This window comes from Engraulis encrasicolus, chromosome 24 (genome assembly GCF_034702125.1).
Source record: "Engraulis encrasicolus isolate BLACKSEA-1 chromosome 24, IST_EnEncr_1.0, whole genome shotgun sequence".
NCBI classification, from domain to species: Eukaryota; Metazoa; Chordata; class Actinopteri; order Clupeiformes; family Engraulidae; genus Engraulis; species Engraulis encrasicolus.
In genome coordinates, this window is record NC_085880.1 from 4,409,088 (window position 1) to 4,424,647 (window position 15,560).

General features: G+C 43.0%; 1 protein-coding gene across 4 annotated transcripts in view; it reads right to left on the bottom strand.

Annotated features, from left to right (window-relative positions):
* lyst (lysosomal trafficking regulator) overlaps window positions 1-15,560 on the bottom strand; it is a 171,764-nt gene that overhangs the window by 117,880 nt on the left and 38,324 nt on the right. For all 4 annotated transcript variants that reach the window (XM_063191578.1, XM_063191577.1, XM_063191579.1 and 1 more), the window contains one exon: window positions 7,721-7,811. In XM_063191578.1, coding sequence (XP_063047648.1) covers window positions 7,721-7,811 — 91 coding nt within the window. The remainder of the gene's footprint in view (window positions 1-7,720; window positions 7,812-15,560) is intronic.

Sequence of the window (15,560 nt, forward strand, 5' to 3'; positions counted from 1 at the left end):
TCAAAATAGAGTAGATACCAATTTCTGCTTCATTACAGAACTTTTCATTTCTGGGAAGACAATTCACCGTTTCTATTGAAATTATACAGTCCCAGGAAAAAGTTTGTACACCCTTTGAAATTTCTTACATTTCTGTCAAAATTGATCATAAAACATGGTCTGATCTTCCCGGAAATCTCAAGAAGGAACAATCAAAGTCTGCTTTAATTAATTCCACCCAAACATTTACATGTTATCATATTTTTATTGGTCATAAGGCCATAACATTCACAGGAGAGCAGGGCATAAGTAAGTACACCCTTGCATTAAGTAGGTTTTAACCCTCAGTTAGTTGCAATATCATCAACCAGACTTGTCCTGTAGTTGCAGATCAGATTAACAAAACAATCTGTTTGTATCTTGTCTCCCTTTTCTTTAGAGAACTGCCTCTCGTCAGCAAGGTTTGTGGGATGTCTGGAGTGCATAGCTTTCTTGACTTCATGCCATATAATTAGGGGCCAAGCAGCGAAGCTGGCGAAGGCCCCTATAGAGTTAGTAGGTTTTCTTCATTATTATTATTATTATTATTATTCTCTAGTCACCATTCCTATCCCTCTGCAAGTCTATGGCAGCCCATAGAACCGTAGGCAGGAAAATGCTGTAAATTGGCACACACATTCGGGGCAGTCTCAGCATTACCCACAGCAATTTATAGGACCCCAGCCCCAACGCTCTAGCGCCACCAGCAGGTCAAAGTTGCAGGTACATTTCTGCTTGTAACTTTTGAACCGCTGGGCCAATTTTCATAAACTTGGTATCCTGGAATCCTGAGTCAAGACGAATCCAACGCACACTATGACGTCATTTTCCGCCAGGATAGTTTTCCCGCCATTTTGAATTTTGTAAAATTCAATAAAAATGTTTAATTTTCCGCAATTTTTGACCAATTCGCCCATAAACTCGGTATGTAGTATCTCTGGAGTGAGCTACACATGGGATATTGGAATATTGGATATCTTTTATCGTTTAGCCGTGACAGCCAATCAAAAATTGTCATAAAAGTGGCGAAACAGGAAGTGAGGTCATATCTCAGCAACCGTTTGTCGAATCAGGCTGGGATTTTGTACACACATAGTAGTCAATCCCATGACCTACCACAATAAAAAAAAAAAATCAGATCCCCAGCTCAAACTCTGTAGCGCCACCAGCAGGTCAAAATTTTAGCTACATTTTTGCCTGTAGCTTTTGAAACCGTACTCCCAATTTTCAAATATTGGTACACAGGTCATCTTCACACTATGCTGCATCCAGGTATGGATTTTCGTAACAATTGGAAAATACTATTGCTGTCAGCAGCCATTCAAAATTGTGGAAAGAATGGAGGGATTTTTCTCATCTCTCTGTCCCCTTACCAACGGCACCTGCGCACGTTCACTGACACCATTCTCGGCAGGGGGTCTCTGGACACACCGAGAGAGCTTAGGTGTGTGCGTAGTCTGCTATTGCTCTAGTGTCAACCAAAGCCCCACTGCCCCACCCCCCCCCCCCACCCCCAACCCACACACACACAGACAGAGGGAGAGGGAGAGGGAGGGGGAGGGGGAGAGGGAGAGAGGAGGGGGAAGGAGAGAGGGAGAGAGAGAGAGAGAGAGAGAGAGAGAGAGACGAGAGAGAGAGCATTGTTGTTCTCTTGGTTCCTCTGTCTGTCTCCCACACACACACACACACACACACACACACTCACACACACACACACACACACACACACACACACACACACACACACACACACACGTTACTTCTATGTACACCAATTCCTCAGACCAGTCTCTCAAAAGGCTGGCCAACATTACATTGCAGCCTATAGGATTCTTATGTTTAGGATTTCAAGGACATATCTATTTTCAGTAGGCTCCCGGTTTTTTTCCCATAATATTGTATGTCATATAAACAATTTTACTAAATAGAATGATCACAGAGGATTATAATTGCTGTCCAAAAAAGCNAGCCTCTCAAGTATAGAAATTACTTGCTGATATTTTATAGACTAATTTGAGAGGGAATGGAAATGTGTTACTCAATATAAATCAAGGGCAGCACAGGCTCTGCCGTGGCCAACCGGTAGGGCACTCGTCTATCATGCGGCTGACCCGGGTTTGATTCCCAGCCCAGGTCCTTTGCCTACCCTCCCCGTCTCTCTCCCCATTTTCCCCTCCAAGGAATGCACCCCAACATTGGCGAGATTTGGGCCAAAGGGGGCGCTGCAGTTCCTTCTGTTGCCGTGGCGACTTTGGCAAGTTTACTGCTTGGCCCCGCATTGCTGCTTGCAGCTATATTCTCAATTGCTTTTTGTCAGGGCATTGACTGGACTATTCCAGAATGTGTATTTCATTATTATGAAGCCATTCTAAAGTCGATTTGCTTCTAAAGTATGGGTTGTTGTAACATTTCAGGACCCATACTCTTGTGTGCTTCAACTGTGTGACAGACTTCCTCACGTTTTTTTCTGTAAAATATCACAATAAACTTGAGTTCATTGTTCCACTGATAATAGCAAACTGTCAAGGGCCTGAGGCAGCAAGGTAGCCGCATATAATGATGCTCCCGCCACCATACTCAGAAGAGGAGATGTCACCAAGAATAGTTAAAAAATGGGATTCATTCTGCCAATCTAAAATTAATGGGGTTTCTGTCCAAAAAAATATTGCTGCACCTTTGAGGTTTGCGAAAAAGCATTTATATGCTTCATAGAATTACTGCAAATATTCTGTAGACCAACGTTTAAACCAAAGTTGAAACCAAAGTTGAATTGTTCAGGGGAACACACAATATCATGTTTGGAGGAGAACTGGAGAACCACACCTTCACCAAAACATCATCTCCACCTTTTGAGTATGGTGGCGGGAGCATCATTATATGCGGCTACTTTTCAGTTTGCTATTATCAGTGGAACAATGAACTCAGAAGTTTATCAAGATATTTTACAGGAAAAAGTGAGGTATTCTGTCACACAGTTGAAGCACACAAGAGGATAGGTGCTGAAATGTGACAACAACCCATACTTTAGAAGCAAATCGACTTTAGAATGGCTTCCTAATAATGAAATACACATTCTGGAATAGCCCAGTCAAAGCCCTGACAAAAAACAATTAAGATTATATGGCATGAAGTCAAGAAAGCTATGCACTCCAGACATCCCACAAACCTTGCTGACGAGAGGCAGTTTTCTAAAGAAGAGGGAGACAAGATACATCCAGATTGTTGTGTTAATCTGATCTGCAACTACAGGAAACATCTGGTTGAGGTTATTGCGACTAACTTAGGGTTAAGCCTGTCACGATATACGATAAGTCAATAAATCGGACGATAACTTTTTACAAGAACGATCACTTTTCTGGCCCCGATAAGTAACGATAAGTTATTTGCGTGATGTTTTGTTTTCCCTCTCTCCCTTTCTCTACCGTAGCCGTGAGACTACTGATGGCGCGTTATAGGCCAACGCAGCGCAATGACTCTTAAATGTTGGTGTAATTTTAAGTTTCAGTGCAGTTCTGGTTGGAAAAAAAGTGCATTGATCTGGCTACTTGCGTCTTTGAAATAGAACGCTGGTGTTCCCGCGCGTCGCTTATAAGCCTCGACAAAGAATCAGCGCTAGAGACTAGGAGCGCAATATTCTTCCAGTCTCAGTAAGCACATCTGCAACGTTCCTCAGAGAGGGGAATGAACAGCTCCAACACGGAGGCAAATGTTCATTTTGAAACATGCGCAGCAACCCAATATCCACGACGAAGACGTGTTTGTGCAAACATGCAATAGTGGTGCCGTCGCGACAAACTTGCTCTGAGGCTGTTATTTTAAACCTCGCCGAGTTTCCACTATTATTTCAATGCGCCTCCTACCCCGACGTTCGTTGTCTGTTCTTTTTGTGATTTTCGCTATATTTCTTGTTTATTTAGACCTAACAATATGAGTAGGCAGTCCGCAAGCAAATCATGAAGATAAGATTTGTGGATTTAAATCTGTCACACCAGGAGAATGTGAACGGTTGAGCGCGCTACAGGGGAAACAGAGGCATGGCGACTCATAACTCATAAGAATCAATGTATGGGCGTTCATAAAGGACTTTAAAGTGCGCAGAATTGCAACTTGTAACAGTCGAGGGTATGAGAGAGAGAGAGAGAGCTGGAACTTGTGCATCTGTTCATGCTCTTTTGCTTTTTGCTGATGTTGAAATGCCTTTAACAGGGCTGATTTGGGTTTTGACTGACAATTAGCTAGTAGCAATGTGCATTTGTTTGAAATAAGCTGTCTAAGTAATAATTTGTGAATTAACAATACCCCACCAGTAGGTTATTTTACATCACACCATGGATAAGCCTATAAGCCATTCAGTGTGCTTGAGAAAGATAAATAACAGAAAATGTTAAAGAAAGACTATATAAAACTTACCTTAATAATAAATACAAAAAAGCCTATTTAGAGCCTATTGTGCTCCATGAGGATGTATTTAAAAACATATATATATCCCCCGCCGTGATGCTTTAAAAATGTGAAGGGGTGTAGTCACATTTTTATTGCATTTTTACGTCATTATATTGTTTGACACATTTCTTCTTGGAGCAGGCGTCAATCTTAATTATTTAAACCTCTGAGTCTGCTGGCCCAAATGTTACATTCAATGTTTCAAGAAGGAGGCCGCACCTTGCATAGCAGTGTTTTTTTATTGCACATTATATTGTTTGAAAATGGCGAGAGAGACAATATTATCGATTATCGCAATAATTTCTTGTTATCGTTATCGTCTGGCAAAAATTGTTATCGTGACAGGCCTACTTAGGGTTAAAACCTATTGAATGCAAGGGTGTACTTACTTATGCCTTGCTGTCCTGTGAATGTTTACATCTTATGGCCAATGAAAATATGAAAACTTGTAAATGTTTGGGTTGAATTAGTTAAAGCAGACTCTGGTTGTTCCTTCTTGTGATTTCCAGGAAGGTCAGACCATGTTTTATGACCAATTTTGACAGAAAGGTAAGAAATTTCAAAGGGTGTACAAACTTTTTCCTGGGACTGTATATTTAATATAATTAGAATTATATACACGTCATATGGTATTTCATATGTCATACTGCATACACGTTTCATTTAACACATGAAACAACATCAACAGGCCTAGGCTTGACTCAGCAAAAGTACTGTAGCACCTGTTTTGACATGCATGAATTAAAACCCACAGGCAAGGTAGCATGGAGCATCAATGAAGGATTCAATTAGGCAGAAATGTGGAGGGCCTGTGCAAGAAAAGGTTAGCAAGCCACCACTAAATACCCATGGCCACCAAGGTCAAGCGGTCAGTCAGTGTTTCTGCGCACCCTTCCATAACTCCAACCACCACGCCAGTAAACGTACACTCTCTCGCCCTCTCTCTCCCTCTCTGATATTCACAAGGTGCAATGGAGCATGTTTTAAAGAAATATTAACAGAAAAGGAAAAAAGGCAGCCATGGATCAAGTTTCAGCTGTGACTTAAATACCATCGTGCGCACGGCCGATCGGCGCACATCTTTTATTGAAGAGCTAAATTAGTCAGCAGCGTGCCGGCTGGAGACCGTGGAGATACATAATGCATATCTGCTTCTCATTTACTCCGGGCCGGGATAATCAAGCCGGGTGAGAGAGAGAGATATGACTGAGACAGCACAGCCTGGCCCAACACTTGATTCATTACTCTCTATTCTGCTCTGCCCTCCAAATTTGTCATGCCTATTTTTGGGAAAAACACTGGATATGGATGGTGGAGGACTTGTTAATACAAATCACTCAACTAGCAAGTTTTTTTCCCATCAGGACTCACAACACAAATATTATATTAGCATGATTTGTATTTCTACAAGCTATATATATGTAAAAGAAAAACAGAAGAAGAATTGGATTGAAGATAAAATGAGGACTGAAAACAGAAAGACTAATTAAGTACAGTGCATAAAGGGAAAATGGAATAAGACTTGATATAACAAAAGTAAAAACAAGAAACAAAAAGGCCGTAAGTAAAAAGCACGACTATGTTGAAACCACAGCAACAACCATGCTTATCCATAAGCATCAGAGCCACAGCACGGACATCAAAGACTTAGCACTGTTACTTAAAGCGATGGTTCGGAGTAGAATCACCCTAATGCCATTTGAACCGTGACACCCATCCACCTTTACACCCGAAGTGTTTTCTGCCGCAGGCTTACATCAACAGAGTTGCCGTGTTATTCGATGTTTATTCCGGATAGCTTGACTCAAGCGCATATGGATCCTGGGCACCGTCTCCAAACTTTCCCCACAAAAATAACATGTCATGACACCAAACTTCTACAGTATAACAAATGTGGTTTGTACTCACAAAAAGATGAATTTGAAACTTTGTACATAGTCCAGGAGTTTATTAGTAACAACACACGAGACGATTAGCTTTTCTGCTGCTAAACATCCGTCGACGTCACTTCCTCCAGCTGGGACTTTGTTGATGGAAACAAATACACGTGAGTCCGGAAGGCGGAAAACTCAAAAAGACAGCTTGCGCTACAACTAGAAATTAACCACTTCGGATTTAAATTTTACCACTTTTAATAAATAGAAGACGATGCCACACTCGTGCATATATCCTGGCTGTGGACTAAAACACAAACCTTACAATAAGTGGACAGTCCCAGCTGGAGGAAGTGACGTCGACGGATGTTTAGCAGCAGAAAAGCTAATCGTCTTGTGTGTTGTTACTAATAAACTCCTGGACTATGTACAAAGTTTCAAATTCATCTTTTTGTGAGTACAAACCACATTTGTTATACTGTAGAAGTTTGGTGTCATGACATGTTATTTTTGTGGGGAAAGTTTGGAGACGGTGCCCAGGATCCATATGCGCTTGAGTCAAGCTATCCGGAATAAACATCGAATAACACGGCAACTCTGTTGATGTAAGCCTGCGGCAGAAAACACTTCGGGTGTAAAGGTGGATGGGTGTCACGGTTCAAATGGCATTAGGGTGATTCTACTCCGAACCATCGCTTTAACACCCGAAACTGATGCTTTAATTCCAGCACTGACAAAATACGGAGAGCCTTGTTCACCGTATGCACAGCATCGCCATTCTACTCACAGCATGGACGTCCTATACTTAAGCATTGCAACCACACATCATTGCTGTGACTATAATGCCATTGCTGTGCCTATGGCATCAGTGCTGTAACTATAGTGCCAAAGACATCCTATAATCACTATTGACCTCATAGGTAACAGCATGAACATCATACAGTAGACTCTGTATTACGATACGCACTGCATTGGCACTTTAGTCAAAGCACTGGCACCACAGGCACCAAACATTGTCAATATTGGCACTCCTGTATGGACAAAGCAGTGGGATCATAGACAGGGCACTGACATCAAACCCATAACATTGGCACCAGGGGAGTATTCCAAGAACATGGTAAAGTGATAAAGAAGTTAACCTACATCATAAAGTGGTACATCGGCTAATAGATCACCCACAGGTGTCATTTAGTTACGACAACAGGGCTCCAGTCTCTTCTATTATGTGATTTACCACTAGCGCAAGGTGAATGTAACCTGGATTACTACTCAGCAAGGTTCTTGGCATATACCCCTGAGGCGTAGTCACCAAACATACAGCATCGGCACCATAGGCGACATGAGCAACAGTGATGTACAGTACATACAGTATATAGTATACAGACCTGGGGCCTTCTCCTCCTGCACGGGGATCTTCCAGACGAGTGGCAGCAGGGACAGCAGCAGCGTCAGCAGCTCCTCCCGGCACGTCAGCTCCTGGGGACACGGGCAGAGATAAACACTCAACTCACACTCAGCTCTTCCTGGACGCCACAGTGGAGCCGGAATACCAGAGCGAGTGGATACTCCTAGAATCTCTGGTAATACTGCAGTTGCTCAGGTAATGAAAGCCATCGTTCCACCCTGCTCCAGCCCCCAAACTCTGCTCACCACTTTAGCAGGTTAGCTTTGCTCTGGAGAACTTAGAAACATTGCTACCAAATGAGGGTGGGTGATGACCAAAAGCATACTCTCGAAAAAGTCCTTCCTGGTTCGGGCCGCAAAAACAGACCAATCCCTGAGAGAGAAAACGGTTCAAGTGGACTTGTGCGGAAGCACGTCCCTCTAAATAGGGGCTCCACCCTGAAGCGTCACCCGGACGCCTGCATTCCTCACAGGCAGGGGAGAAAGTGCTCCTGGATGTGTGAATTAAAAGCAAATACATGGTGCCTAGCCAGCTACCCCACGTGACCCTCCTTTCTTCTACAGGTAAACAAGAGCAGTATGATAACATGCATGTTGGCAACTGTACAATATACGCTGTTTACACCCTTCTTGCATTGCCAAGCACAATGCATTCTGCTGACGACTTATTCTTTATCTTATTAATTTGTGTACAACTTGCTGATGTTACAATTTATATATGCTATAACTAGACAGATTTAATTTATGTAGTGTTGCACAACCAAAACTAAATATATATTATCGACAAAACATAATAACATGTTGCACGATATTATATTACTATATTGTTATAATGTGATATTATACATCTTATCAGTTGTATTGTCCCTTGCTTTTAAATGGCATTTGTGCAATATAATTTCCCCATCATCCATGAATGTTTTTAGTATGGAGTAGTAGCACTGGGGAAGACAAAAGCTTCTCTGCTGGCATATGTGACTAGTTTCAAGAATACAGGCCACAAGTGGGCCCAGGCCAAACTGAGAAAATTGCAATAATGTGTTCTTTTTTTTCTTCCATTTATGTGATGTTCATCTTTTTGCAGAATTTGCAAGTGAAGGTGTTAAAGAATGCTTCCGAACACACAATTCATTTGTCTAAAAGTATACATATTGTCTTTGAAGGGGCTAGCTTCATGTTTTTTCTATGGGCAAGTGCTTTCAGAGCTGAATTCATCCACAAATTCAGCCACAAACCCATCAGATATCACCAGATTACCATGTGTAAGAATCTATACCAGGTATAAGAATCTATGATTACCTCGATGTACTTCCGGGCCTGACTTGTAGCCCGTCTTCTTGTGGCTAGTCACATATAAGATAAGTATGAGAGGGCACTCTTGGGAGCTTGAGCAAATGCTGACTCACCATCAGCATGGTAAACAAACAAGCAAGGCATTGGGGAAAAAAATAAGGTAGAGTGGATGAATAGGCTACGAAATCGAAAAAAAAGATTTTTATCACAGTGGGATAAAATGTGGACCTGCAGTTACCTACAGACTCGCACCACTTAATCCATCTGCTAGCATGCAAACATCCACAACTGCCTCCACCTATCTCTCAGCACCACATCAGAGAACCTACTAAGTCTGGGATCAAAAAAATCATATCTGTGTCAATAGGGGAAGCCAGCGTGGCCACGGCCCACACAAAGCAGGGGTGGGGGTGGTGTCACCATGTGACTCAGGGGATGACACACAACGCAGCAGTAAGAGAGCAAACATTGCTGGGAAAAGCAGTGGCAGCGTTGGGGAGAGCAGCAAGAGCAGACGAGGAGGAGGATGGCCTGTTTGACAAGCCAGCTGTGCTGCTGACACTGCGTGCTGTTGACTGTGTGACGGTGACATACAAATGCACATCCACCAGCAAACGCGCGTGCACGCACACGGACACATACACACACTCACGCAAGAACACACACAGACACATACACACATACACGCACTCACGCAAGAACACACACAGACACATACACGCACTCACGCAAGAACACACACAGACACATACACACATACACGCACTCACGCAAGAACACACACACGCACCCACGCAAGAACACACACAGACACACAGACGTACGCACTCACGCAAGAACACACACACACACACACACAGACGCGCACTCACGCAAGAACACACACACACACACACGCACTCGCGCAAGAACACACACACACACACACGCACGCACACACACACACGCACGCACGCACGCACACACACGGCAGGGATGTGTGAAGTCAGCCAGCACTTGGCGGGCTGGGCGGGATGGTGAGAAGGGAATCACACTGCATCTTGTCTTTGCCGTCAACACAGTCATATAACATACTTTGATCCAGTTAAATTGGAATTTTTTATCCAACGAATCGTTGCCAAAACACAATTTGCTTGATTTCCCACCAGAGACTTGATTATTTCTTTGTTGATATTTAGCTTCAAAATGAGAACTGTGCATACTGTGCCATGTTTAATCAGGAAATATAAACGTAAGTCAAATCAATTTCCACTAGGCCGGCACAGACAGAAGACATCACAAACTAGAATTGCTTTGAAGAGGGAAAGCAACTGCAAAGTTTCAATCTTGGGTCAGCCTAGCCTGGGAAATTCCATGCTGCTTTGCACAATCGCTCCGATCTGAAAGACAGCATGGATTCCATCCCCCAGCAAGTTTCCAGATCTTGGGCTCGAATCAGAGCGCGTGGAGGGGTGGAAAGGCGATGGCTGCAGTTTGTTTGAATAGAATAGAACAATTATGAAAGTTCAGAAGAGTGTAGCTAATGTTTTATTATAAAGTAGCAAATTATATAAAGTAGCTGTAAAATAGCAAATGATTTTTTTTATTTTTCATACATTTTTATATCTAGATACATAAAAAGAAAAGACTCATTAGCTTGAATGAAAACGGAAAATACATTTGAAGTGACCCTTTCACCAGAACGAGTGAGTCTTTTTTCATTATTATTTGGACTTCAATGTCGGGAAGTACCGTAGCGTTCTTTTCCATCACAGCCCAATGCCTTGTATGAAATGACACTCAATTAAAAAACAATCCTTCTTAAATGACCATAGAATGTATGAAAACAATCAAAACAAACAAAAACAAAAGAAAATGGATGTAGATGTGTACAAAATACCATAAACATGAATGAAATGAAAAGAAAAATGTTGCATCATTAAAAAAGGAAAGTGTTCCATTGGGGATGTCTAACAACCAGACCAACAACTACTAGACATGTATGAAAGGCTTCATAGTGTAGAAATATTTCCCTTTGCAGAATTGTTGTGTGGGCAACCATGTTCTAATGGCAGTGGAGTTGGTTTTAGGATGGGAAGGTTGCAGGTTTGAATCCCACACCAATTCTCCCTTGTCCATGGTGAGATGACCATCTCATGGATCCAAGTCACCACCTTGGGTGTATTTATCACCAGGGCCGCTGACAGCTTTGGCCGGTGATGGCACAAAGTCATCTGAATGACCCCCCAGTCAATACATACCAAATTCTGTCCCCCAGCCCCTTCCATAGGCCAAGTTCAACCAACCCTTTTGTCCCCCTGTTGGCTTCCATGTTAAATCACAATTACTTCATGTTAACCTTTAACGGAATTGCATAATAAAAAAAAAACCAACATGATATAATGCACGTACACAAACGTCTTGAAAATTACGTCGGGATGAATATAATCAACAATGTAGCTCTGTCAATTACTGCCATGGCATGGTTCAACACAACTTCTTGAGGTACTTCAGAGGGTCGCCAGTTCGAATCCAACCATCACCACTCTGTGTGGCAGCAAGTCACCTTACTTCACATTGTTCCAAGAGCTGTACATTTATAAAGATTGGAGCAGGTTTCACCCAAACAGAATTGTCTTACTGTAGGGTGCTGACCAAAATCAGTGAAATAATGTATAACGGAGACTACAAGAACTGTAATCAATATACTCTCCCTAAAAAACTGAGTTGCTTAGGAGAAAGAAAAATCAGATAAGTACATGTCAGTCAGGTGAAGGCTTGACCAGTCTTAAGAACTCAAAACATGATGATTAAATCACATTCAATCAACACAAAATACACAGGTTAATTTGGCATGTATAAAATGTGTTAATTTAACTAATTTGTTTAAGTTGCTGCGAAAGCAAAATATTTGTGGGCAACTAATGTTTCCTATATAATTAGGTAAATCCAACAGACTTGTTTTCAGAGTGCCCTTGAGCATAACACCTAACACCACATGGCTCCAAAACCCATGACCAATTCCCAATAACTACATAGCTGTATGTTGCTTTTGATAAGTGTCTGCTGCAATGTTATGTGGTGACGACACAAGTTTAGATTAATGAAAAGACAATTATTGCAATGGAATTTTGAACATGAAAATGTATTGAGGAAGATACTATGAGCACCGACACACTGGCAAATGGCTCATTAAAAAATGCATCAAACGTGAATCACATTGGACTTAAGTGAAAGTGAACTATTTATTTTTTGGCATGCATGGCAGTTGTACTTTACCACAGTCCACTTCAATTCGTCCTTGTAAAACAAAGTTGCAGTCCCACCCAGTGGCATATTGGCCTATTGCTAGCATGTTCCCATTCTTATAAAGGAAATGGCCAGGAAATTTACAAGATTTAAACTTGCAGCTGTCTGTCACTTCTTCACGCTGAAATAAACAGGATTTCATGCTCTCCATGGTCTTCTTTAGGTCGTTGGGTGCCTCTCCCTTCGTGATGATGTTCAGGAGTGTTTCATCTGCCATGGCATCCATTTCCCCATTTTCCCCGCATTTCAGAAAGCAACCTCCTGGAAAATGAAAGCCAACGTAATCGTCCCCTTCCTCGGTCCTCAAGGTAAGCATCGTTATTTCACCGTTTGTGCTTTGAAAGCCGGGTCCTTCAGGGGTCAATCCCAGGTATGTGCGGTCGTGAAGGACTTGAACCGCCTTACATTTACAAGAAATTACGTTGTAAAAGCAGGTCTCCATGCTGGCAGCGTTGTCATCATTATCTGCATGAAACACCATTTCGGCACCGCACAGTATAACAATGATGAGTCACGTCAAAGCTGCTCTAGTAGACGCTGATCCAAGTTGATTGGACTGTTCATTCCCTTGATTCTGTTCTACTTCCCATTCTACACACCTAGACATCGGCAGGAGACTGTAGAATTCTTCTGGACTGTATTTTGAAAGAGTGTAGTCTTTGAGTTTGTCTTGGGTGGGTTGTCTTGGGTCTTTGCGTTTCACGAGGTTATCCCCCTTTTCTCAGTTCTATTTTTTTGCTGTATTGTATCTTCTCCACTGTGTGGTGTTATCCAGTTGGTCTGCGGCCACAGAGAATGGAGAGGGTGCACCAGTTTTGCTCATCCTGAGATGAGTTCAATCTCAACCTGCTTCGTCTTCAGACACGACCCCAGTCAGCAACGTGCGCGGTGCAAACTCGTTAGCATTGGCTCAGCTTTGCCCACGGACTCATTTGGTGCCTTAAGTTGGAAGTGAGCAAATTGTTCCTTGTCTTCCCCATTTAAAAGACCCCTGCACGACAAGGAAACCAATACAAAAGTTTCCGTCTCAGTTTCAGATCCATATTTTCAGTTCAGCATTCTGAAGGATCATCCTCTGACTATTTGACTTTTTACAAAACTTGTGACTTTCACAGAGCTTCACAAAAGACATTTTTCACTGATGATAATTTTAAAAGCGGGGATTTATAATTATTCTTACAGAATTACATTAAAATGCTTTACTACACGTGACTAACATCTTAAAAGCCAACATGTTTTGACCTTTTAGTAGGTCTTCATCAGGGCTTGCAACTTTGAGCATGAGCCTCGCTTAGATGGTGTTATCACCCCATATCGCCCCATTACATCAAAGTTTACCACTCATCAAATCATAAAATACTTGTTAATGTCATGAACACACAAACTACATAGTATTAAATGCAATTATAGTGCACGATTGGGGGCACACAGAAATGCCTTTCCTCTGCTAAAACAAACTGTTGACCCTTTGAAACAAATTTGAAAAAAGGCCAAGCAAGAACTAAGTGTTGCAATTATAAAAGTTCATCTTTGCATAATGGTCAGCTTATACCATACATGTAAGATACTAGTTAAAGCATTGGCACACGCCACAGACACAGCTTTGGATGTTAGTACTAAACATACCCAGCTAGGGAGGCATATTTTTAGTATTCTTTATCACACACATGCACACGCGCGCACACGCGCGCGCACGCACACACACCCAAGCACGCACGCACACACACACACCCTTAGTCACACATGCACACACCCCCCCGCATGCACACACGTGCGTGCGCACACACGCACACATTTCCCTTTCTTCCTGTTTTTCTTTCGCTCTCTACCTTCTTAATAGTGTGATTGGCCTTTACATTTCGCTCCACAGCGGCATGATGAGTCTCCTCTGGCGTGGACTGCTGCCACCCCCTCCTGGAGAACAACCAGACATCAGCTGCAGCTTAACTTCAAGCAGGAGGACTTAGAGCAAGTCTGATCCAGTCAGCTGTCCACCGCCTCACCTCTCCTCTCCTCTCCTCTCCTCTCCTCTCCTCTCCTCTCCTCTCCTCTCCTCTACTCTACTCTCCAACGCTGCAATGCAGAGTTCCTTTCCTCCCCCAAATCCAATCAGTCATCTTGGCCATTAGTGGTAGGAAAAGAGCATTCAATGCAAGTGGTGCTCTGGGACACAAAATGGAGGAAATTTGTTTTCGTCTTTTCCCCTCCCCATCTCTCCCTCTCTTCCCTCCTCCTTGTCCAAGTCGTGTTTCTATGCCTTTCGACACATACGCTCCCCCTGTGCAACAACAAGTGTGTATATTTGGACACGTACAATGTAATCTCTTTGTGCAACCCTCATTTGTGTATATCTGCCAGACTATGGGCGTGATCTACCACCTACCGAATCTCCTCAGACCTGCTGCGGTAGGCGCGCAAAGGAGCTGCAGAGGGACCCAGCCTACTACACCCACAGCAGGGCCAGGCTACCCCTGACGGATGCCAGTCGAGTCGAGTAGAGCGAGGGATCCATTCACCAAAGCCCGCGACGCCCCTCGTGGCGTTCTTGATTTGTGTCAGGATGGTGTCGTGTCAGGGTGTGGTGGGGATTTTGCGTGTCGAGCGTAAGGGGAGTTTGTGTTTTGGGACTGCTTTTCATTGTTTGGTTAGGGGTCAGCACAGAGGCCCAGAACAAGGGTTTGCACTACACCTGCAGGGAATGCAGTGCAATCTAAATGCAAAATAATTGCCCCAGTCTTCCTCTCTCTCTCTCTCTCTCTCTCTCTCTCTCTCTCTCTCCCTCTCTCTCACTTCCATTCTCTTCATCTCTCTCTCCCTTCTTCTCTGTGTCTTTTCTTTCCGTCTGTCATTCTGATGCATGCCAGCGAGCGCGGAGGTCTCCGTGGAGTGCCTGCCTGAAGTGCACTGAATCAAAACCTATTAGCATTGCACCGTGAGCTGAGCAGGGGTGAGTTTCTCAAAAGAGAAGTTGTTAGCCTGTTAGCAACTTCGGTAGTTGCCAATGGGAAAATGCATTGAAAACAGTAAAGTAGCTAATGTAGTTAGCAACTTTGGTTTTGAGAATTTCACCCCAGAGCAGAGAGACCGGAGAATCCATTTGTAGGTGTAGGAAGGTGCCGTGCCGTGCAACACATGAGGGAATCTGGCCAAGCTGACAGAAAAGGCTGGGGCACGGAAAAAAAGTCAGGGAAGCTTTCGTAGAAACCAGGGGTGGAACGTAAGTTTTTCCCCACCAGTCAA